Source organism: Dromiciops gliroides, chromosome 3, assembly GCF_019393635.1.
Source record: "Dromiciops gliroides isolate mDroGli1 chromosome 3, mDroGli1.pri, whole genome shotgun sequence".
Classification (NCBI taxonomy): domain Eukaryota; kingdom Metazoa; phylum Chordata; class Mammalia; order Microbiotheria; family Microbiotheriidae; genus Dromiciops; species Dromiciops gliroides.
Genome location: NC_057863.1, coordinates 229,462,833 through 229,487,816, shown reverse-complemented (window position 1 = coordinate 229,487,816; position 24,984 = coordinate 229,462,833). Strand labels below are relative to the sequence as shown.

Sequence of the window (24,984 nt, the reverse complement as noted above, 5' to 3'; positions counted from 1 at the left end):
ATCATACACATCCTTCTTAAATGGTAACTGACAAATATTCAAGTCTGCTTGATGTTAATAGGAGTCACCTAAAATTCTTTTTCCAACTTGAAAAATACATCATTCCCATTTCTATTCTTTTCCTATATTTTCTGAATAAAAGTATACTGATTCTCCTATGTTGCTTTTTTTTAAAAAGAGTTAAAGATCCATCTCTCATGTGATATTAAATCCCCAATTTTACATTGCATCAATTACAAGTACAATTCATGTATTCTATACATGGAGTTCACAAAGTAATTGACAGAAATTGTTCATATAAGAACAACATAATTAGGCTTTCTGAATGCTAAAAATTGGCCTAAGGAAAATTTTTCCCATCAAATGATCTTCTCCAAAGTATTGTAAAGCAGGCAGCCAAAATGCTTTCATAACCTAAGGCACAGCATTATTTGCAATAATGCAAATTAAAATTAGAATTTTTGCAATTTGTTGATATTACCATGAGCTGAAAAAATGAAAACCTGAACAATTAAGCTAGGTAAGTCTTGAACAGTCCACAAATGACACAACTGAGCCTATGGCTGTGTATGGCCTAACAGCTGTATCTTGATGACCTCTCCAGATGGCTGCATAATCAACTCAGGGTAGTGTTGGTTGAGCAGCAGGGAATTTATGTGAAGGGGCCTAATGTTCTGTTGTGATTGCCATAGGGTCACAGACTAAATGAATCCTCCTTCCTTCAGCTAATTCTTAAATGTAACATTTTAAAAAATCATAATTTGTTTACCAGACTGTGAGGTAACTATTATAGATAAGGAAGTAAGAAAAATTTTTAAATACTGAGTATGTAGTCTTTTAAAATTTATATATTGAATATTATTAATCAAAATCAAAAAATGCTGTGGCACTATTGCTTTTATATTAATTAAAGTGATGGATATGAATGAAGTCAGTGATGACCATCCTAAAATTTATCCTTCCCAAATCAAATGAAGAGAAACTTTCATGCTTTGATCTATTGACTCATATATTGATTCTAAGATTTAGTTTGTTCAAAGAAGACTTTTGGTTGGAAAGTCTGGGCATTAAACCTTCTTTCAATTTTTGTCAAGTTCCCTTTTAGATAAAAGAATACATCCTCAGCCATAAATTTGCATGGCAACTTCAAACAGATTTAGAACAAATGCAAAAATGAATGGCTTTTAAAAAATACAGAATGCCCACCTGTTGGAAACCTATAAATACGAAGCATTAAGAGGGCAAAGTTGCATTCCATATGTGACCGAGTCGAAGGTGAGTGTCCAAGGCAGGAAACCAACACTAACCTTTAGAAGAGCGGAAGTGTTTACTGGGTGCTGTGAAGCCTCTTGTTCCATGCACATTAACGGCAGCCACTCGGAACTGGTACCACCTGCTAGGTCTTATGTCAGACAGTTGAACTCTCTCATCAGTAGTCTGAGGGAAAAATGTCATATCACACACAGGCTCTTTTTATTCTGACATGTCAATTGGGTTTATTCAGACATCCACCAACCAGTTGGCCAATGCACCTCAGTCTTGACCTGTAAAACCTTTGCCCTTCTAAATAAATACATCTAATCATGCTCAATTATAGAAACTAGGGTCAAAGATCAAAGAGTCTTAAGGCTGCACTACTTCCAGGGGAAAATATGAGTAAGTTAAACTCATGTTATTGATACTTCATATCAACAACTTATTTTTTAAAAGCCTGAAGTATTGATGCTTCATAACAAGAACTCTGAAAGAAAGTTTTTATTATATTTGGGTTCTATTTTATTTTTTGAATGAGAATGCTCATAAGATACATTGAGAACGTGTTTGTTTTTATATTAAAGATCGGACTAAGAGGGTATATTCATGAATTGGAAGATACATTTTATCTGTTAAAAATAAAATCTGAGACTTTAAAACTGTGGATTTTCCTACATGCATGATTATCCTTTCTAGGAGATAAATAATAAATTAATATTTTTCTTTATTTAATCATGGTTGTAACACACAGAAAATATGTTGCAACCCACAGCCTACCCTGGAAAGAGCTCAAAGAGAATTACTAAGATAATTCAATATGTCGTTTACTCTTTAACACTCACAAGTTTCAAAGATGAATATAACTATACCTTTCTTCCACAAAATATCCCTTGCTGGATACACAAAAAACATTTAAAGCATTTAATTTCTACTTCTAATTAAAACTTTATTCCTACATTTCTAGGAATGACCAAGCATCCATTTGAATTTCAAAAAAATCAATGTGATTAACACTGGTTTTCATGTATGTCTGATGCCTAAGTGCATTCATTTGTAGCAGAGATTAGTAATCTGAGATGTCTAACCTTTTAAATATATATTTTATAATTATATTTAATCAGTTGGTTTCCTATATAATCCTATTTGTTTTTTTTATTTTAGGCATTTAAAAAGCAGTCTAAAGAATCTATAGTGTTCATCAAACTGTCAAATAAATCCATGATGCAAAACCCCTGATTTGTAGGTGTGCCCTTGCTTAATTATAACTGATCCAAAAGACTGAAACACAAAAACTCTTTTTGTAAATCTTATTGAAAATAGTTGTCAAGCATTTCAATTACCCATGAAGTCACAGATAAAAGAAGGCACACAGAGATTTCCACTTGACTTCAGAATGCGTTTAGAAAGATTGGAGAATTTCTCTTTCACGATTACAATTTGAGCTTGAGAAGTACTACAAATACACATAGGAACACACACTATATAGCTATAGCTTTCTATATGCATACACATGCATAAACAAGATGCAAAAGCAGGATCAGAGAGAAGTTTGTCTGAAACAAAATATTAGAGAATTTTTAGTGGATAAAACAATCAATAAATCAATAGTGAAATAGAGAAGCCAAATAAGCTAATACAATCAAGGGCTATATAAAGAGACACTGTCCAAGGATAAAGGAGTCTGACTCCCATTGTACAGTTCCTTTCACAGACCACAGCTGGAGTATTATAGTCCATTCTGCATAGCAGAATTTAGAAAGGACATTAGTGAGTTGGAGAATGTCCATGAGAGGACAATCAGAATGGGGAAAGACCTTGAATCCATGCCATATAAGGATCAGTTGAGGCAACTAAAATATTTATTCCACACATTTAAGAGAGATGTTGTAGCCATGGAAGACGGATAAGACTTTTCCTATTTGACTGCAGAAGGCAAAACTAGGACCAGGGAGTGGATGTTACATTAAGGTGAATTTAGGCTAAATGTTTAAAAAAAAAAAAAAACAACCTTCCAGGGGGGCAGCTAGGTGGCACAATGGATAAAGCACCACCCTTGGATTCAGGAGGACCTGAATTCAAATCCGGCCTCAGACACTTGACACTTACTAGCTGTGTGACCCCGGGCAAGTCACTTAACCTTCATTGCCCTGCCAAAATAAATACATTAATAAAATAAAGCGATTGTAAAAAAAAAAAAACCCTTCCTAATAACCAGATCTTTCCAAAGCTCTAATAGGCTGCTTTGGGAAAGTAGTTGGTTCCCATTCATAAAAAGTTTGTTAAAAAAAAAGTTTACAAGACTAAAGACCATTTGTAATTTATTTTAGTGCATATTCTTTGGGGCGAATGAGTTAGAATAAATGACTTTGAGGTTCCTTCCAATTCTGAAATCCTTTGATTCTGGGATAAATCTTGAAATCACAGAGGAATAACCAAAGAATTTGGCAAACTGAAGCATACAAACATGGGCATGCCCACATACAGAGACACATACATGCATTTTAGGAAGCATGGAATTAGGTCCACAGCATCAGGCAGATGCCAAGGAAGTATCAGTTCTGGCCTTCACTAGGGGAGGAAAAAGAATTAAAAGGCTCTTCTCTGTAAAGAGAATAAGTAAACTACCATTCCCCCAGGGACAATGACTAGCCCTTCAGACTTCTATGACTGAGAAAGGAAATCGCATAACTGTTCAAGGGCACATATTATGTCCACCATAGCTCAGCATTTTTGATATAGTAAAGACCTTTCTGAGAAGTTTTATTTGCTATGAACTGGGGAGAGAACAGGGTTTGGTTGGAGGTTTTATGACTAAAATTAATATTCTGTGATTTTGTGATATTAGTTGTAGAGAAATTTTCTCACTCCTCCATTTGTTTTTTGTCCAGATGTGCAATTTCCATGGTCAGAGGTGTTAAACATACATATAAGCAGCTGCAGCACTCAATACTCACAACACTCCCAAGTGTGCCCCCAAACAAATTAAAATGAAATTAGACATTTTTTAGTAAACAAAACTACAATAGAACAGGAATAATGTTAATATGTGGTTTTTTCCTGGATTTTGACATTATTTCTATAGGGCAAGGAAACTCCCCTTACCAATCAGTGGATAAACTGCACTAGAGAGTTGCCTAGAGATTCTGAGAGGTTCAGTGACTTGCCCAGAGTCACACAGTCGGTATGGGTTAAAGGTAGGGCTTGACTACAAGTCTTCCTATCTCTAAGTTCAACTCTGTATCCATTGAACCATGTTGCCTCTTTTGTCCATAGTAAAATCCATAATTCTTTTTATCTTGATCCCCTATTCTTCAAAGATAATGCTTCTGAGAAAAGACACTAGCTCATTTAAAATGAACTCATACAAAAAACAATTTAGAGTCATTGCAAAAAACAAAAGTCTGGCCTACACTACCATTTAAATTTGAAGGGAACTTTAAAAAATTCTATAGACACAAGTATAGAGAATTCAATCTAGTTGTTAAAAAAAATCATGAATCAGCTCCACTTTCAAAATGTATCTCTCTTCCCCTCCATTTATTTTCTTGCAGCTGGTAGCCCATTTAACAAGTCTTTAAGGGGGAAAAAAAATATTTTGCTTTCCTCATCAACAAGGGAGAGAAGGAGGAAGCAATGTTAAGATAAACGTCTGGAGCCCTGCCATCCAGGTGGACCATCGATACTTTAAAAAACACACCAAAACAAGGAAAGCACTTAGTCAAGATTTATGATCTGTTGGCTGCTTCCCATTAAGTAGTTTGGGGATATGCATCTCACAACATTCATCTCAGATCCTCCAGTGTGAGAAAAGTATAAATTGAACAGAAATGGAAGTCATGAGACAAATTACCAATTTTAAATTTATCAGTCCACCCATTGTTGTACTCCTTATTTACAGTAGATTTCAATTTAACTTTAAAGGAAATTTAGCTCTTAGAGGAAACAAATTGCTGTTATCGAAATATACTCTTTTTTTACCTATTTTCATAGAAATATATTTTGATAGATCAGGATGAGAAATTAAAGGTTTCCCAGTCTAATTCTCTCACTTTACAGATGAAAAAACTGAGGCATACAGAAGAGAAGGAACTGGCTCTTTGGACAAAGCTAGGACTGGTTTTATAGATTCAAATCCTGCCTCTGACAGTTGCTATCTATATGACAGTGGGCAAATCACTTAATTTTTCCTGGATCTCAGTTCATCCATATGATGGACTGAGTCTCTAAGTTCTCTTTCAACCCTAATTAGGGCTGAGATCCTTTGATTCAAGACTCAAATTCAGGTCTTCTAACTCTAAGTCTACTCTTCCATCTACCACACCATAAAAAACTAAGGTAGCATTTAGGTTTTTTGGATTTTTTGGTATTATCTTTTCCTCTGATTCCATGTGTGACTCTTTCAGCATATGATATTAGTTACATCTGTAGTAAGAAGTACCTTGAATGAAGCAAAGAAACTTAAGGTTTTATGTGAGGAGTAGAAGTGCCCCCCCCCAAAAAAAATATATCTTCCATAAGGGACTAACCTGCGCCACAGTCTGCCAATTTGTAGCATCATCCTCACTAGGATGGATTCCATAATTCCATCTCCTCTGCACCACATAGATTACAGGTTCGATTGAAATATTAAATTTTGAGGACCACTTAATCTCCAGCTGTCCAGACTGAAGTTCTGTAAATCTTAACTCTTTCCTGGGCTTCAGAGGAACACCTGAAACATGACAACATAGAAAAGTATGTCAATTAAAACAGTCTGTGTGTGACTTCAGTTGAGGTAAGCATTTAAGAAGGAAAACATGTCTAAGGGAAGAGTTAACCTTAAATCAATTGGTATTCAGTTCCTCTAATAAAACTGGCCCCTAAATATCAACATTTTATTATTTAAAATATCTGACACAAAGCTCAGTCTATGTAGTGGTAAACCCTTTGCTTTTCTCATTGTTTTACAAATGGTTAAACTGAACTGTGAATCTGAAATAGTATCTTTATAACCACTCTTTCTCAAGGGTCATTCTTAGAGTGGAATCACTTTTGAGAATTATTATTTCCAGTTGTTTTCGTGTGGATTAATTATGAGTTTACATAAGGAAATGTTGCACTGTCAGGAAGATTGTACTGTCATTTCTTCCCATTCTACTTAAAATTCTACAGATAGACTAATGAGACAATATGAGACATAATTCTCAGTTTAGGTTCAGTTCCATACTAACATGAATGGAATAAAAATTGCTCATGAACTACTGCTCTAGAAAACAAGATATAGATATGCATATATGTGTATATATTATATATATATGTATATCTATATATATGTAAAAGATTAGAATAAAATGAAGTTGCAAATAAGGAGATTGTGGAAAACTAATTTTAATTGGCTAAATAGTTAGTTGGTTAAGACTAGACAATCAACAAAATAATAAATTAAATCCTGTTTTCTATTGTTTGCCACTTCCAAGGTATTAATACACCAACAATTAAACAGATGATGAACTGATTGTTATAGTATGAGTAGCATGTTATACTACCTATATATATACACTATACTATACTACCAGCATACCCCTACCTATACATAATAACAATGTACCCTACAACATTCCAAAAAAAGACTTTGTTTAAAGATGTCTAATGATGGGGAACCCATGCTACATGTTGAGGCAGCCCATTCCACTTTGAGCCTGTTTTTCCTGACTTCAAGCCAAAATTTGTCTCTGCATCTTCAACCCATTGATCCTTGGTTCTCTGGTCTAGGGTCAAGCCTGAAAAACCTAAACCCTCTTCCATATATCAGTCCTTCAAAAATTGGGAGAAAGCTATAAGGGTCTAATTTCACCCTTTTCCCCTTTTTCCCTCATCCCCAATTCTTCCCATTGACATGTGTAAATTGTTTCCTCTTTTTTAACTGTAGAGTATCATGTGGGGAGGAGGGGGGAATAGAATTTTCTCATGTAAGCAAATGAATAGTACAAATTAAGGGATAGTGAGTAATTTATATGATTAATCTGCTTTACTTCTAATAAACTTTTAACTGGGAAAAAGTAAGAAAGAAGACTGTTCACTTTCTTAAATGCACCAAGAACCTTCTCTGGGTTCCAGAAATAGACCATTCCCTATGGCAGTACAGTGCAGTAATCCTTTACAGTAAATAAAACTATAGTAAATACTGTAGCTGCTGAAGAAATTTGAACTCATTAGCAGTAAATCCCAGCATCCAAAGCCCCTTCTAAAAGGTTTTAATCTTGGATATAATTCAGCAACCAACAGACTTAATCTAATCTAATGAGCATCATGGGCTATGTCAGTTCAAATTTCTTCATTTAAAAATCTCTCTTTAATTATGATGTACAATAATCCAGCAATTTGCATGTTAAGAAAGCTTCCATCTGCTTTGCATTAGGGTTAGTTGGATTCACTTGATTGGAAGTAACTCAACCTCTCTGGTGTATGTAATTGTGTGCAGATGGATCCCAGCAACACAAACAACTGAAGCCGGTACAAGTGCATTAGAGTCTACTTTTGCAGAATGAGTATCATCAATTTCATAACCAGATGTGTACACCCAATCACTACTCGATGTGCTTTTCATTATGTAAATTATGAGGCTTTTTCATTATTCTTGGACAAATTAGTTTTCTGAAATCTATCCTCTTCTGCTGAAGAATTTTTAAAGTCTAGCTGTAACAATATGATATCGAAATGTGCTAAAATAGTTTCTTTTTTAAAAACTACCAGTGAGTGTCAAGAAGTCTAGTATACTCAAAGGTAGCAGTAAACCTGCTGGTTTCTAAATGATAAACATATTCTCTACCTATTGAGTAATGGAACAATCAGTCCGAACCAGATATGGATGTGGTATGATTTACCCATTTTTTTCCATTCTCAAAGCTGAAAGGTACTATTTAGTAACTTCAAAGTATTTTTCACTAATTCAATGATTAATCACCACTTAAATCTTAGACTTTAGAGATTATTTATTACAATCCTTTCAGTTTAGAAATGGGAAAGCTGAGGCACAAAAGAGTATAAGCTATGTGACAATAGAAATTATCTCAATTTTGTCTTTGCATTGCCAGAATGTATCATAATATCTGACATATAGGATGTGCTTAATAAATGTTTTTGTGTTGATTAGTTGATAGTCCAAGATCAGACAGGAAGAAATGGAAAAGAAAATATTTTAAGTACCTACTATGTGCCTAGCACTGCACTTAGAAATATATACATACACAATACACATACATACACACATATATCTAATGTACATAGGTTATATATGTAATAATATATACACACATACATACCTACATATATATTGTATAATCTCATTCTCAAAATATCCCTAGGATGTAGGTGCTATTATTATCTCCATTTTACATTTAAGTAAATTGAGTCAGGCAGAGGTTAAATTAATTGCCCAAGGTCACAAAATTAGTATGTGTCATAGGCTGGATTTGAATTCAGGTCTTCCTAACTTCCTAACTCCAAACTCTGTGATGTGTCTAGACATGGCAATGCTATGACTGGAACACAATTCTTCTGACTTCAATGCAGTGGAGTCTTTTTCTTCCCTCAATACACACTACCATCCTTTTGTGCTAGCTTATAAATGTAACAAATACTCCCTCCAAATTATAATTAATGACATTTAAACCACCGGGCCACCCACTATAAGTTATACATGCAATGTAACATATATGAGTCTATGGAGTTTAAATTATAATTTTCAAGTCTCCATGATATAACTGATAAGGATAATCACGTCATTGATCCAAAGTGCAACTCCTCTATGCCTTAGTAGATGGTCATCATGAGTTGCTGTGGCAATAAATTAATTAATTTTAAAATCATTACCTGGTGGCCATGGCTCTAGTGCTATCCTCTTCAAACTAAGCAAGACTAGCTCTCAGATTACAGAAATATATAATCTATCACTTGGCTTTCATTTGAAGTCTCACAGGTAGGTCCTGACAAAGTTTGATCTCTGAAGTATCCTCAATGTTTAAAATGGAAACAATAATATTTTTTACTAACGATGTCACATGACTGCTGTAAGACCAAAAATAATGTATTTGTAAAGAGTCAAATGGATCATAAATAACTATTCAAATAAAAATAAATCATGTCATTATTTTAAAAGACATTTCAGCAGTTTTTCCAGACTAAAAATGTATCATGTCAGGAAAATATCACACATACACACACACACACACACACACACACACACACACGTGTGTTTATATATAAACACATACACATATGTGTGCATGTGTGTATATACATATGTGTGTGCGTTATATGTAACATATACATATATATGTTAAAGATAAAAATAAATGTATGGGGGGGGCAGCTAGGTGGCTCAGTGGATAAAGCACCAGCCCTGGATTCAGGAGGACCTGAGTTCAAATTCAGCCTCAGACACTTAACATTTATTAGCTGTGTGACCCTGAGCAGGTCACTTAACCCTCAGTGCCCCCCCCCAAAAAAAGAAACGTATGATTTGTGAATGAAGTTTTCTACCATTTAGTGGTGATACATCAAAATTCATTAGTACTAGACCTATAATTACTTATATTATACTTAGTGTGGTGGATGAAGAAAAGGGCTTTGAGTCAGGTAGACCTGAGTTATAGTTTTATCTCTGCCACATAGAAGCTTAGTGACCCTGAATGTGTAATGTAAAATAAATGTTTCAATTTAACATATGATTATTAAGCATCTATTAAGCAATAGGTGCTGTACCAGGCACTGGAGATGGAAAGACTGTAATTTGGATGTTACTATATGATTCCATGGATCATCAATATTAATTTTGTTAATCTAACTTGCTTTGTGGGCCTTCCTGATCCCTTCTGGTACACTGTCTCCTTGCTTTGTGTGCTCTGTCTGAAGCTTGACACTTAACTTAAGAAGTTGGCATTCTAGAATCATTTCCTTTATCTCATAATGGTCAAGTGCATTTAAAAGGGACACAAAATTTTATAGGCATAAATATTGAGTGTAACATTTTGACATATAATTTTTAGAGCCAGATGGAATCTTCAAGACTATTTAGTTCAACTCCTTTATTCTTTAGATGATGAACATAAGGCCCATGAAAGTAAAATTACTTTCCCAAGGGCATACAGCTAGTCAATAGTAAAGTTATCATTATAACCTAGATATGACGTTTCTCATCCAAGTACATTCAATACATCTTGAAACTTAAAGAATCAATTTTCAATTTCTTCTCTGAAGTCATTATTTTATATAAAAAGAAAACATGTTCTCAAGCATAGCTTCAGCTCTGGCAAATTAGTACTGTTTTATTTCGTTTGCACAAATTAGATAAGTCAAATTCATTTTAGTGTCCACTAATCAACAATATTTATTTGATGCCTGCTATTTTCCAGGCACTATGCTAACAATAGAGGAAGACACAAAGACTAAAGTGCAATAGTCCCTTCCTTTGATGAGTTTACATTCTAACATGTATGACCATACATAAAGGATATATACAAAAGGAATGGGGCAGCAAGGCAACGCAGTGTATAAAGTGCCAGCCCTGGAGTATGGAAGACCTGAGTTCAAATCCAGCCTCAGACACGTACTGGTTGTGTGACAGTAATCAAGTTACTTAACCCTGATTGCCTCAGTTTCCTCATTTGTAAAAGGAGTTGGAGAAGGAAATGAAAAACCATACCAGTATACTTGCCAAGAAAAATCCAAATGGGGTCACAAGATGTTGGACATGTCTGAAATAACCAACTAAATAAAATAGGAATACAAGGGAGTTTGAGAAGAAAGAGTACTAAGAACTGAGGCTTCCAAAAAAAAATTCTTTAAGTAGAAAGTGATACTTGAGCTGAGTCTTTAGGGAAACAGGGGATCCTAAGAGGCAGAGGTGGACGGGAGAGCTTTGCTGGCCTAGATGGAATGCTAAAAGCCCTGGAAGCCCTTAGGATACTCTATGCCTTTAGTTTGCTGCATCAGGAGACAGTATCTTAGAAAAGGCTTGGAGATGAGGGATGGAGTACCAAGTGAATAGAGCAGCAAGTACACCAAAATGACTAGACCAAAGAGTGGGGGGAGGGGAGTACCAAAGAAACATAGAGACAAGGTAGGAAAGGATCAGGTTGTGAGAAGCTTCATATATAAAACAAAGGAGTTTATATTTGATCCTAAGGCAATAAGGATTCACTGGAATTTATTGAATCAGTGGGGGTAGGGTAAGGAGGAGAATGACTTAGATGTGTGCTTGAGGAAAATAATTTTGGCATCTGTGTGGAGGACAGATAGGAACATGTTTCTCATGGGAATTCTACCACTACAGATTAATCAACCTAAGAGAACAGATCTAGCATTGGAAGGAAGAAATTATCTTGTCTAGCTCCTTTTTTTACAGATGAGACAACTGAGGCCCAGAGAGATTAAGTAATGAACCCATAATCAAGGAGGTAGTAAGTCACAGAGCCAGGAGTAGAAGCAGATTCTCTGACTTGAAATCCAGTGTCCTTTCCCTAATCCTAGCCCATGAGGACATGCAAGTACAAGGGTAGCTTTTGACATACCCTTGGGCTACAATAGAATCAATGGAATATGTATTGGTAACGGTTCAACATAAAGTAATAAACACATTGTACTTCTCTCTGTTTTAACCAGGCATGACCACCAAGTACCTGAGTGATGCATTGTCCTCCTTTTTTTCAGTTGTCATATTAGCCAAAAGGCAGATCAAAAAGCATCTGTCATAGTATTAGTATTCAAGGACTTGAATCGTTATTGATGTGGCTCAAGAGACCTCAGTAAGCTTTATAGAAATAGATTAGCAACAGTTACTGTCAAATAATCCTTAAGCCAATATGATTTAACCCATACTGAACCTTCAATATGACCGTGAAATCTAATATTTCCTCTAATCCATCATGTCCAACAAGGATAAAGCAATGCCATTTGACTTGTAAAGCTCACTACAAGGAATGAGTTTGGCCATTTTATAAAAGTGATTACTAACATCAAATCAACTGGATTCTACTTCTGTGAAAATAATAAATGATCACTTGTGACTCAAAAGTATAATAGTCTAAAGAGGGTCGTGATTTTCTACAAATTTTATAAAACAAACATATTTTGGAAAAGTGTTAAGTTACAACTGATTAAAAACAATTTCATTTAAAAAATCTTATTTTGTAAAGTAAAAAAATCACTAATGTTTTACAAGACTAAGTTAAAGCACTTCAGATTTATCTAATAAGACTCTTTCTTTGATACCAATAGTTATAAAACACAATTTGGGTATCTAGGTTTTTTATTTTAAGACTTCTGCTTCACATTTCTTGAACAAATAATCTTCAGAGCTTCTTTAATCTCATACTAGCTTAATAAATACTTGGTATGCCATGGTACTTACATAGTTACATTCTTGAAAAGTCTCATTGCAGCAGCAAAGTGTTTTGTTTAAATATGCCTACTTAACATTAAGATGTTACAATGGTTCAACACTTTTCATTAGGGTTAAAGTAAACAAGGATTTCTGTAGATGGCCCAATTTGTTCTTCAAGCCATGTGTCCAGTGTTTATGGTTCACTCAAATCTCAAGATGTCTCTAGCTTTAGATGGTTTGTATAAGTCACTCACACACACACACACACACACACACACACAGAGAAACAACCCACCATGTTGTAACTTAACTTCACCCCAAACATAATCTCTTCCTCTAAGATTTTAGTTTTCTCTGTATTCAGAAACTACAATAAACTAGTAATTTCTAGTTTAGCAGCTTTGTTCAAGAATCAAGCCCCTTCAAGTACCCAATTACAAACTCTACCTTTGTATAGGTTTTTGGGGACTTGACAGGTATGTCCACATCCATTCGAACAACATTTCTTCACCCCAGAGCATTCGTTGTCGATTTCACAACTTTCCACACAAGCAGCTGCAAAACCACTGGCCTTCTCGGGTGCTGGACAGTCACCTTGCTTCACTGACAGAATGTATTTGAGGAACTCACAGCTAGTTAGGCATTCGTAGTTCTTCTTGGGAAAAAGAGGCTAAAAAATAGAAAGGGCAAGAGAAATGCAATCTTCAGTTAAGGAAAAAAGTTTCCCAAGCCTTCTGGAATGAACACTTACAACTCTTCCTAAATGTTTTCTTGAGAATTCAAATGTTTTCTTTTTGAATGCAAAACTGACTCTCAATCCACTACACCACATGCCTACTTAAAGATGATGCCATGTTTCAAAATACCATGCACTAACTCAGGGCTTCTTACTCTTCTTCCACTCCCGATCCCTTTTCATCAGAGAAAGTTTTATGTGACCCAGGGTATATAGGTATATAAAATAGGTATACAAATAAAACATTTACTGCCAAATTTTTCGTGACCTCCACGTTCAGTTATGTGAGCCTATATGGGGTCATGACCCACAGTTTAAAAAGCTTTGTGCTGACTCCCTAAAAGAGGAACATCATGGTTTGGGACTCTGTCTTCCTTGTACCTAAACTACTTTGTTCTTTATGCATGCTACTTGGCTTCATAATTTCCTACTGCTTGAATTAAATCACTTATAAATTTGGAAAGGGCCATCTAATCCACTGCTCTGGAAGATACTGAATTTTTTTTTCTGTTGATGGCAAGCCACCCAAAATATTTTACAAGTTGTCAGCTCTGTAGATTATTCACAATGGCTAAGACCTTCTACTTGAGGGATTCTTTGAATCACACAAAAGAAAAATAATATTATTATTAGTTGCCATCTATATAATGCTTTAAGATTTGAAACATGCTTTACTAATATCTCATTTTATCTTCAGCACAAAACTGGGAGGTAAATGCTATTTTTATATCCATTTTTACAAATAAGCAAAGTAAGGCAGACAAAGGCAACTTTTCCAGTAGTGAAAATTTCACAAGTTCAATTTTCTAAAAGAAGGTCAGGTGAGTGTCTCACTATAATCACTTATCTATACCTTAGGATGGGTAATTCAAATCTGGCTTTCAAATCTAAAAATAATTAAATGTTAAGCTTTTGGAAATCTAGGCATCTATTCGTAGAGCTAATTGCTTGTGAATTGCTTACGAAGATCTAATAACCATTTTTGGTATATCTTTTCTCATTTAAGGATTATATTCAAAACTGTAAGACCATTATACTCCTTGAAGCTTAAGTGAGTTATTATATAAAAATCTCTAATAATTTAGCTACAGTCCCAGCAATTTATAGTATAATAACTGAAAAGTTCACATGGGAAAAATGTGCTACTTTACAGTGACTTTGTTGTGTTTTGCATGCTGTAAATGGAATGATTCAAAGTAATGGCTTTAGATCAATAAACTAGAGTGTAAATAGGAACAGTATTTACTAAAATAAGTGTAGCTTCAAAATATGAATTATAAAGCCAAATACATCAGATCTCTAACTCCAAATGATAGGGGATAAATAACACTTGACAATTATCTGATTGATATTTGGAAATAATATTAATTGATCCAACTAAAATTATTTCTTTTCACATGAACAGCTTAGCTAGTGGTAGGGGGATATGGGAGAAGAAGGGCCATGGTCTAAATTTTGAAATCACAAATTTGCAGCTAGTTAATGAGGAAACTTTATAGTTCCTTCAGGCATAATCTGTCTACAAGGCTTTCCTCTCTCGATTTCACAGCTCATTTTTCCTGTTAGCTGCTAAATGTGCAGTTCTTTATGACTGGCCTTTGAAATTCTAATTTTCGATTTGATCCAAAATTTCTCATCAATGAAGAATGTTAGAACTTGAACAATAGTAGAGCAATTCCAAACCTGTCTCTTTTGACAAAATGGACTCATAACATATATTAAAACAAATTTCGTGAATATTGGATTCACTCACTCTATGTGGTCTAAAATTTCCAAGTATAAAAATTGGGATTTGTTTACTGATTGCTGACTAGAAAGCACAGCAATTTAATTGGTCCTGTGGTATAATGAAGCCAATTAAACTCAAGCTTCTTTACAGAGCCCAAGTTTTTACACACAGATAGCTAAGCATGTGTGATAGAGACATTGAACAACAGAGCATGCACTCTCTTACCCATGCTAATAGAAGATAATTGTGTTGCAGAGTAGAAATAGCCATGATAAATTTTTAAACACTTCTAGTGTTACACACAAACATACACACACACACACACACACACACACACACACACACACACACACAGACTTTCAATTACCTTGCATTGTGGTTGCAAGACACAAATATTTCAGGCAAATCTAGAGCCATTAAGTTTAATTTTTTTTTAAATTTTTTTTTTTGGTGGGGCAATGAGGGTTAAGTGACTTGCCCAAGGTCACACACCTAGTAAGTGTTAAGTGTCTGAGATCACATTTGAACTCAGGTCCTCTTGAATACAGGCTCAGTGCTCTATCCACTGCGCCACCTAGCTGCCCCGCCATTAAGTTTAGAGAACAAAGATGGTGCTGGATTTGAATGAGTCTGGTTTTCAACTATGGGTTCTGTTTTGTTGTTGTTGTTGTTGTTGTTGTTGTTGTTGTTGTTTTTGTGGGTGAGGCAATGAAGGTTAAGTAACTTGCCCAGGTTCACATAGCTAGTACATGTCTAGTGTCTGAGGTCAGATTTGAACTCAGGTCCTGCTGAATCCAGGGCCAGTGCTTTATCCACTGGACCACCTAGCTGCCCCTTAGCTATGCGGTTTTACTTTGTAGGCAGCTAACTTCAAGGGAACAATATAAGGGCCAGGAAAGCATCTTAATGTAAACTATAGATCTCCCCTATGTAGCACAGTGCTTTGCATACATTAAGTACTTTAAAATGTTGAAGGGGGGGCAGCTAGGTAGCACAGTGGATAAAGCACTGGCCCTGGATTCAGGAGGGCCTGACTTCAAATCGGGCCTCAGACACTTGACACTTAAATAGCTGCGTTACCCTGGGCAAGTCACTTGAACCTCATTGCCCCACCCCCCAAAAATATATTGAATGGGACTGGGCCTTACCTTAAAATTTAAAAAAAATAGTATTAATCTTTTTAAGTTTCTTTTAGTTCATTTTGAATTAATTTTCTTAATTTCTTAAAGTAGAAAGTAGAATTAGATTCCTATTAAGAGTAACTATTTGTTACAGTAAATAGAGCACCATGCCTGGTAGAGACAGAGAAAATGGAGAGGAAACATTCTCAAAGAAGAAATTAAAATTTCATCAGAGGATAAACAGAAAAAAGGCAAGAGGATTAGTATGTTATCATTGTCATCATCATAATCATCATTATTATCCTGTTCTCATCTTTATCAATGATGTTATTATAGAAATAATCCTAGACATGTGACCCTAGGCAAGTCACCTAACCCTCATTGCCCTGCAAAAAAAAAAGTAAGAAAGAAAGAATCCTCCAACATTTAAAGGATACCTGAAATATAGTAAGAGATTAATAAAAAAACTTGTTTAACCTTCATCATTTCATTTTTTTCTCAATTTTTAAAAATAATAACTTTTTAAATTTAAGCATTGAGTTCCAAATTCTATTCTTCCTTCCCTCCACACTCCCTCAGGCAGTAAGCAATCAGATATAGGTTATACATGCACAATTATATAAAGCATTACCATATTTGTTCTTTTGTATAAGAAAATGAATAAAAGAAAAAAATGAAAGTCAAAAACAGCGTGCTTCAGTCTCTGTTCAATCAATGACAATTCTTTCTTTGGAGGTGAATAGTATGCCTCATCATTAGTCTTTTGGAATTGTCTTGGATCGTTCTGTTGCTGAGAATAGTCAAGTCATTCACAGTTCTTCATCAAACAATATTGCTGTCACTGTGCACAACATTCTCCTGGTTCTACTCCCTTCACCATACATCAGTTCTTATCAGTCTTTCCAAGGCCTTTCTGAAATCATCCTGTTTGTCATAGCACAATAATGTTCCATTACCATCATCTACCACAGCTTGTTTAGCCATTCCCCAATTGATGAGCATCCTTTTGATTTCTATTTCTTAGCCAACCCAAAAAGAGCTGCTATAAATATTTTTGTACAAATAGGTCTTTTTCTCTTTTTGGGGATGTCTTTGGGAGATGAACCTAGCAGTGGTGTTGCTGGATCAAAGGATATGCACAGTTTAATAGCCCTTGGGCATAATTCCAAACTGTTCTCCAGAATGTCTGGATCCATTCACAATTTCACCAAACAGTGGATAGGGTGCTAGTTGTCTGACCTTCCCTCCAACATCTAATATTTTCCTTTTGTTATATTTGCCACTCTGATAGGTGTGAGATGATACCTCAGAGTTGTTAATAAAGAAAATTTTGATTTACTAATTGATTAGTCCAAGGTCACCATTGCCCTGTTATTAATCTTGTATATTTAATATTCTACAGACTATTTCATAGGTACATAAAATAATGTTTCTAATTAAAGTTTCTGCATTTAAGCTAATTTTCTAAATTTTAATAGAAGCACCTATGGAATTAATTCTAGGAAAATTATTACTAGAAAAATACCTCATCCTGTGCCCACATGATTTTTATTTCTTCTGTTAAGTCTATGTTTTAAAAACTTTTCATTCAAAAGCTTGGAGATTATGAGCATTTGGTATATCAACACCTATTTTTAAAAGAAACATTGTTCTCAAATTCTAAAATATTATGTTCTGGTGGTTGTGGGAAGTAGTTCAGTCTGTGATAATCATTTGGTTTCAGTCCAATTTATTTGTTGAATTCTTAAGGATATTTTGAGACTTGTACTTATAGTATGGGCATCTAATCTATTAGTTTATGAAAGAGAGCAAGCTGATGAGTTATAATGTACCTGCCAAGTGGAGTCGTGCTAGATTTTTAAATAGGTATTAAGTTTTTGCAGTCTGAAGTTATACATTTCACAATTTCTACCAATATTTATATAATCTTCAATAAGTTTGGGTTCCTTAAGCATAATTTATCTATTACTTCTGATGGTAATGATTTGATCATAACTATTCTCCCTACCCCCCACAAGTTATTGGTTAAACATTTGTTTGTCAACATGTCAGTTGAGTTCAAGTGAATATAATCCCTGGAGAGTCCTTTGTTTCTTTTCTTGCAGATGAGCCATTTTATTGGATACCTCCAAAAATAAATAATTTCTGGCTCCATCTAAACAATCCAATCATATGCAGAGGTTTTCAGCACTGACATTCAATAAATTAATGACACTGTTGCAAAAGTATGTCTTGGTTTGGTTTTTTACATATTTTCATATGCCCTGATGACATCTATCAATCAGCTTTCATTTTTTTTGGTGAAGAAATTAACTGCTTTAGTGTAACGGACCAAGTTTTTCATTAATATTTTATGGATTCTTGTTAGGATACTTCCCAAATCTGTTACTGGTACAGTTTATAGTTCCATGAGTATATGTTAAGACTAGTATTATATGACAAATGTTGAACATGTTCTTATTCAGCTTTGATTTCAGAGTCTCTATATTCCTTTATATTCAACCACAATTTTCTCTGTAATATCTTTGTTCATCTTATCTTGTCTTGAAATCACTGCATTTGTAGGTATTATCTTCATCTGTTGATTTAGTGTGACCCTTGAACTCAAGCAAAAATCTTCAACCTCTGTCTTTCCTTGATGTACATGAATAATTTTAAATTTATCAAGTCCTTATGATATTTTTATATCATTGGAGAAAAACTTCATAAAAGGAAGGTGCTCATTTTAATGTGTTTTGGTGTACACATCTTGATGCCCTCCATATAAATCAAGTGCTTTTGTTTGACTGCCTTCTAACTTTGAAAATTACAATTACTTCTATTCAGAAGAGATAATAAGGCTTTTGAAGCTACATAGACTCATAATGGTTTTAAGCTATCTCCTTGAAAAATGTCATATTTTATATCAGTTTTCTTGACATTATATTGGTGCCATGTTTTAAATAGATTTTTTTCTCTATAAATAAAGTTTTCCATGTGGGCAAGAAATACTCTGTCATTCTCACTGTACTTAGGTTCATTTTACATATTAGCAATACATGAATAATCTATGCATACAGAATTGAGCAGCGATAGTTTGAGCCAAAAATTATATATTTTATCTGGCTCTGCTACTTTCTACTCTTAAAGAGAGTCTAAAATTTCAGTCAGCTTCTTTGACAGAACTGTCCCAGAATTTATTATATTAATATTTCAAAAGCTTCCTTTTTCTTGTTTGAAGCAACTTGAATTTTTGTTGTTTTAAAAGAATTAGGATCTTATATATGATCAGAAATTTTCTACATCCTAGTTTTTTGAAGAGGTCTATGTAGCTCCATGATGTCTTTATTTCTCAAGTCTTTAGAGTAAGGTTTGTAATTGATTTTGACTTGTTTTGCTCTGGGTGTCACCTTAACCATTTGACTTTCCATTCATTGTTGATTAAGGTAACATGAAGTTTGAAATGTGTATTTTTAAGATTTCTTTCCTGATATTTCTTTTTGGTTGACTTTAATGGAGCAATATGGCCTTCAGGTTTTCAGCTCTGTGGACCTGTTAAATCTTGAAGTAATCTTCCATTTCCTTTCATTAGATCTACAACAATTGTCTCAAAGTTGCTTTGGTTGTGATACTGTCTAGAGAATTTCCTGAGACCTCTGCCTCTTCTGCTATGATCTTTACTATGCCTCTAGCTCCTGAATATATTGCTTATGTCAATCACCTAAAATTCTTTTACCCTCTCTGATAAGTACAGCTGGAGAATACATTCATCTGAAATGATTGTAGGAGATAATACTTTTTAAAATTACTGTTTTACTATCATTGGTCTGCTATTTTAATGATTGGAAAACGCCTCCTGGAATTCATGTAAAGTTTGCCAATCTTTTCAAAACCATTTGAAAAATTGTAGCTTTTTTGTCATCTGTTTTCATTATTAAAGCAGGAATAATTTCTATAGATTTGCATCAAATAGACTTTTTAATGACCTCAGTCAGTCCTCAAATTTTCCCTCTTCAGAATTTAGTAGCTTTCTCAATTGTCAACCTTGTCTTATGGAGAAATGGAAATAAAGCTGGCCTCACAATCAGGAAGACCTTAATTCAAATCCTATTTCTGACACATTCCCACTGTATCAAGCTGGGCAAGCCATCTTAAATCTCAGTCCTCAAGAAAATCCCTAAGTTTAAAAGTTGAAAACATCCCTAAAACTGTAAGTTGCTGAGAAGGATTTGACCTGTATTGGTTTAAAGAAAAAAAAAGAGGCATTCTTTCACCTGGGAATGCAATAATAGTACTAATTTCTACTCTTATTTTATTTAATATACTTTTAGAAAGGAAAGAAAAAAGGTTTCTTTGTATATTTGGGTTTTGTTTGTTTGTTCCTATATTTGTTTTTATAATTGTTCTTGTTGGCAACACATAGTTGTGTGACTTGAAGGTGATAGTACCACTGAGCAAAATAAAATAAAATAGTATGAAATAATAGCCTGTAACTTGAGATATTTGTTTCAGATTCTATGAAGGTAATTGGCATGTAATGAAATTATTCATTTCTTCAATCCATTTCATGTGTCCTTGTGATTTGCCAATGTTACTGTTCAGTGCTATCTGCACTATAGGACCGCTAAAGGTAAATTACTGCTTTTCCTTATTTCTTCTAATGTATATGGTTGTTATATCAAAACAAAAAGAAGTACGACCCACTCCACTGTTTTCCCAAGCTTATCATGATATCAATTCCAAGTATCAACACCCTGTAACCATATACTACCTGATGTATTATCCAGCTACCTCCTCTTTAACACTCTACTTTTCAGCTCCCCTTTCATATGTTGTCTCACCCCATTAGAATATAAGCTCCCGGGGCAGCTAGGTGGCACAGTGGATAGAGCACTGGCCCTGGAGTCAGGAGTACCTGAATTCAAATCCAGCCTCAGACACTTAACACTTACTAGCTGTGTGCAAGTCACTTAACCCCAATTGCCTCACTAAAAATAAATAAATAAGCTCCCTAAGGGCAGGAACTGTCTTGCTTGCTTGTATTTCTACCCCTAATGTTTAACACAGTATTTGTAACATAAATGACCTATATACTCATTAACATCTACCAAGCTATGTATCGAAGATGCTGATGCTAGGGTTTGCCAAACAAGAAATGTGAAGTTTCTATGGACAAGAAGCACAATGTGGTCCTTTTATTTTTTTCACTACTTATTCCTGCTACTAGGTGGTCAGTTCAGTTCTTTCTATCTGCTGAAGGCATAAAAACTGTCAGGACTCTCAATTTTTGTGATCTTATGAGAAGCCATATCACCATGCTACAGATAGAGTTGTTCATTGCAGGAAAAGCCTCAATAACCCCAGCCTAATTATAGTTTTCTGTGTAGATGATCTAAGAAGACTATGATTCTCAACATCCTCTCTCCCTTTTTCTATTACCTCACCACTGATGATATTTAGAGTCATGGCACCAAGTTAAAGGAGCATCCAAACCAATGAGATTGTATATCTTTCAAGTATGTAGGTTAAAACACAATCTCTAGCAACACCCAAGTAATATTTGTTGTTGTGCATTATAAGCTACTCAAAATAACTTATATTTGATTTCAATCTGTTAACCACTTATTTTTGAAAATGAAATGAAGAAAATTATAGTATGCTTCAACTTATTTGACAATGAAAAGGTGACCTTTGACATTTTCATTCATAATTTATCATTTTAATGAACCTCTTCTTTTTAAAGTATTTCAAAGATTCTGATTTTGTTTTTGAAGGATTTTTAATTTACCTTTTTTGTGTTTTAGAGAATTCACCAACTTTTCTAAAATATGTTTGTATAATAATGGTGCTTAGACTAACAAATATTTTCCATGACACCTAAAACTTAGCTAACCACAAGTATACAGAATACTAGGAAGAATTTTAGTGAACCTGCATTTCAAACAACTTTTTCCATAAAATGGTTAAGGAGATAATGCATGCTAATATGATAAAGCATAAAACAATAGACTGAAAATGGTGATGGAGAAAAAAGTTACCTTAATATTGACTTTAGAAGATTCAGGAGAAATAATTTAAAAATTATTGGATTACCTGAAATTTGTGATTTAAAAAAGGAGCTTAGACATTATCTTTCAAGAAATTATCAAGGAAAACTTCCCTAATATTCTAGAATCAGAGGATCAAGTAGACCTTGAAAGAATCCACCAATCACCTTCTGAAAGAGATCCCAAAATTAAAACTGCCAGGAATATTATAGCCAAATTCCAGAACTCCCAGGTCAAGAAGAAAATATTACAAGCAGCAAGAAAGAAACTAAGTACCATGGAACAACAGTCAGGATAAAACAAGATTTAGAAGCTTCTGCATTAAAGGAATACAGAGATTGGAATATGATATTCTGGAAGGTAAAGGAACTGGGATTATAACCAAGAACCACTTACCCAGTAAAACTATGTATAATCTTCAGAGGAAAAAATAGGCATTCAATTAAAGAGAGGACTTTCAGAGGACTTTCAGAGGACTTGATGAAAAGACCAGAGGTAAATAGAAAACTGACTTTTACATAAAAGACTCAGGAGAAGCAAAAAAAGGCAAATAGAAAAGGGAAATCATAAGGGAATTAATAAGATTAAACCATGGGAACCTACATGGAAAGATATGTGTAACTCATAAGAACTTTCCAATTATTAGGGCAGTTAGAAGGAGTATATATAGATAGAGGGCACAGGTGTGAGTTGAATATGAAGGGATAATATCTAAAAAATAAAATTAAGGGGTGGGAGAGGAATTCACTAGAGAAAGGGAAAGGGAGAGGTAGAAAGGGATAAATTATCTCACATTTAAAAAGTCCAAAAAAGCTTTTACAGGTGAGAGGGAGTGAGTGAACATTACTCTTATAAGAACAGGCTCAAAGAGGGAATAACATACATACCTAATTGAATATAGAAATCTTTCTCACCCTTCAGGAAAGCAGGAAGGGAATGAGATAAGAGGAGGGGTAAGGGGTGATAGAAAGGAGGGCAAATTGGGGGAGTTGGTAGTCAGAAACAAAAACAAAACTTTTGAGGAAGGACAAGGTGAAAAGACAGAAAGAATAGAATAGACATGGGGTGGGAGGGAAGGATGAAGGGAAATACAGTTAGCAATAGTAACTGTGAAAAAAATTGAGGCAAATTTCTCTGAATAAAAGTCATCCTCCAATTGATAAATGATCAAAAAATATGGGTGGAGCCAAGATATTGGAGAAAAAGCAATGAGCTCTCAAACTCATGACACAATTACTCCAAAAAACCTCCAAATAATGCCACAGGACAATTCCTGGAGCAGCAAAACCCACAGAACAATGTGCTGAAATCATCTTCTAACCAAGGACAACTTGGAAGGAACAGAAGGAGGGAGCTGCTGTGCTAAGACAGGAGTGGAGCCCAACTTCAGTCACCCTGGCACAGATCCAGTCACCGGAAGACCTCACCAGAGGAAGAGACTCCCTCCCCACCCCAAAGCCTCTGAATCAGCTGCAGCACCAGTGTTGTCTGGAATTAAGCTCACAGTCTAGTAAGAGGACTGATCCCTTGGCTGGGAGGGAGCAGGGATTACATGGGTCTATTCTGGTGCTGAGGCAGAACTTGGGTTTTTCACCCCGGCTGGAAACCAGTAGGTAGGCTCGAATAGAAGTGACCCAGGTGGGGGAGGGGCACAGGGTCATCAGGAGCTGACAACCACAATACAAAAAGCTGGTTAATTAGCAAGTTGGTCTGAAGTCATCTATGGACCAGGGAAAAGGCCAGGCAAGTGAAGAACCTGATCTTCCTTAAATCATACCACCTGGGACCTTCTGAGGCTTGGGATAGTGCAGCCTGGAAAGAGTGACCCACTTTAAGGAGCTAAAAGGCAAGTAAAAGAAGAGCAAGATGAGCATACAGACAGAAAAAGGTGAAGACCATAGAAAGTTTCTTTAGTGACAAGGAAGATCAAGGTGCACCCTCAGAGGAAGATGTCAATGTCAGGGCCCCTATAGCTAAAGCTTCCAAGAAAAATATGAATGTGTCTCAGACCATAGAGGAACTCAAAAAGTAATTTGAAGATAAAGTTAGAGAGGTAGAGGAAAAAGTGGAAAGAGAAATTAGGGTGATGCAGGAAAGACATGAGAAAAAGTCAACAGCTTGAAAAGCAAAATTGGCCAAATGGAAAAGGAAGTACAAAAGCTCTCTGATGAAAATAATTGCCTACGAATTAGTACTGAACAAATGGAAGGTAGTGATTTTATGAGAAACCAAGAAACAATAAAGCAACTCTAAATGAATAAAAAAAAAATAGAGGGCAATGTGAAATATCTTCTTGGAAAAACTGCCGACCTGGAAAATAGGTTCAGGATAGATAATTTGAGAATTATTGGTCTACCTGAAAACAATGATCAAGGAAAGAATTTAGATATCATCTTCCAAGAAATTGTCAGGGAAAATTGCCCTAGTATTCTAGAAGGAGAAGGTAAAAAAGAAATTGAAAGAACCCACTGATGACCTCCTGAAAGAGATCCCAAAAGGAAAATTCCTAGGAATGTTATAGCCAAATTCCAGAGCTCTCATGTCAATGAGAAAATATTTCAAGCTGCCAGAAAGAAAGAATTCAAGTACTGTGGAGCCCCAGTCAAGATAGCACAAGATCTATTAGCTTTTACATTAAAGGACCAGAGGACACAGAATATGGTATTCCAGAGGGCAAAGGAATTGGGATTATAACCAAGAATGATATATCCGGCAAAATTGAGTGTAATCTTTCAGAGGAAAAATGGGACTTCATG

The 24,984-nt window shown here is 35.0% G+C and overlaps 1 protein-coding gene across 2 annotated transcripts in view; it reads right to left on the bottom strand.

Annotated features, from left to right (window-relative positions):
* Nucleotides 1-24,984, bottom strand: part of ANOS1 (anosmin 1) — a 251,753-nt gene that overhangs the window by 70,241 nt on the left and 156,528 nt on the right. For both annotated transcript variants that reach the window (XM_043998140.1, XM_043998139.1), the window contains 3 exons: nt 13,064-13,286; nt 5,781-5,965; nt 1,308-1,437 (listed from right to left, as the gene is read on the bottom strand). In XM_043998140.1, the coding sequence (XP_043854075.1) occupies nt 1,308-1,437; nt 5,781-5,965; nt 13,064-13,286 (538 nt within the window). The remainder of the gene's footprint in view (nt 1-1,307; nt 1,438-5,780; nt 5,966-13,063; nt 13,287-24,984) is intronic.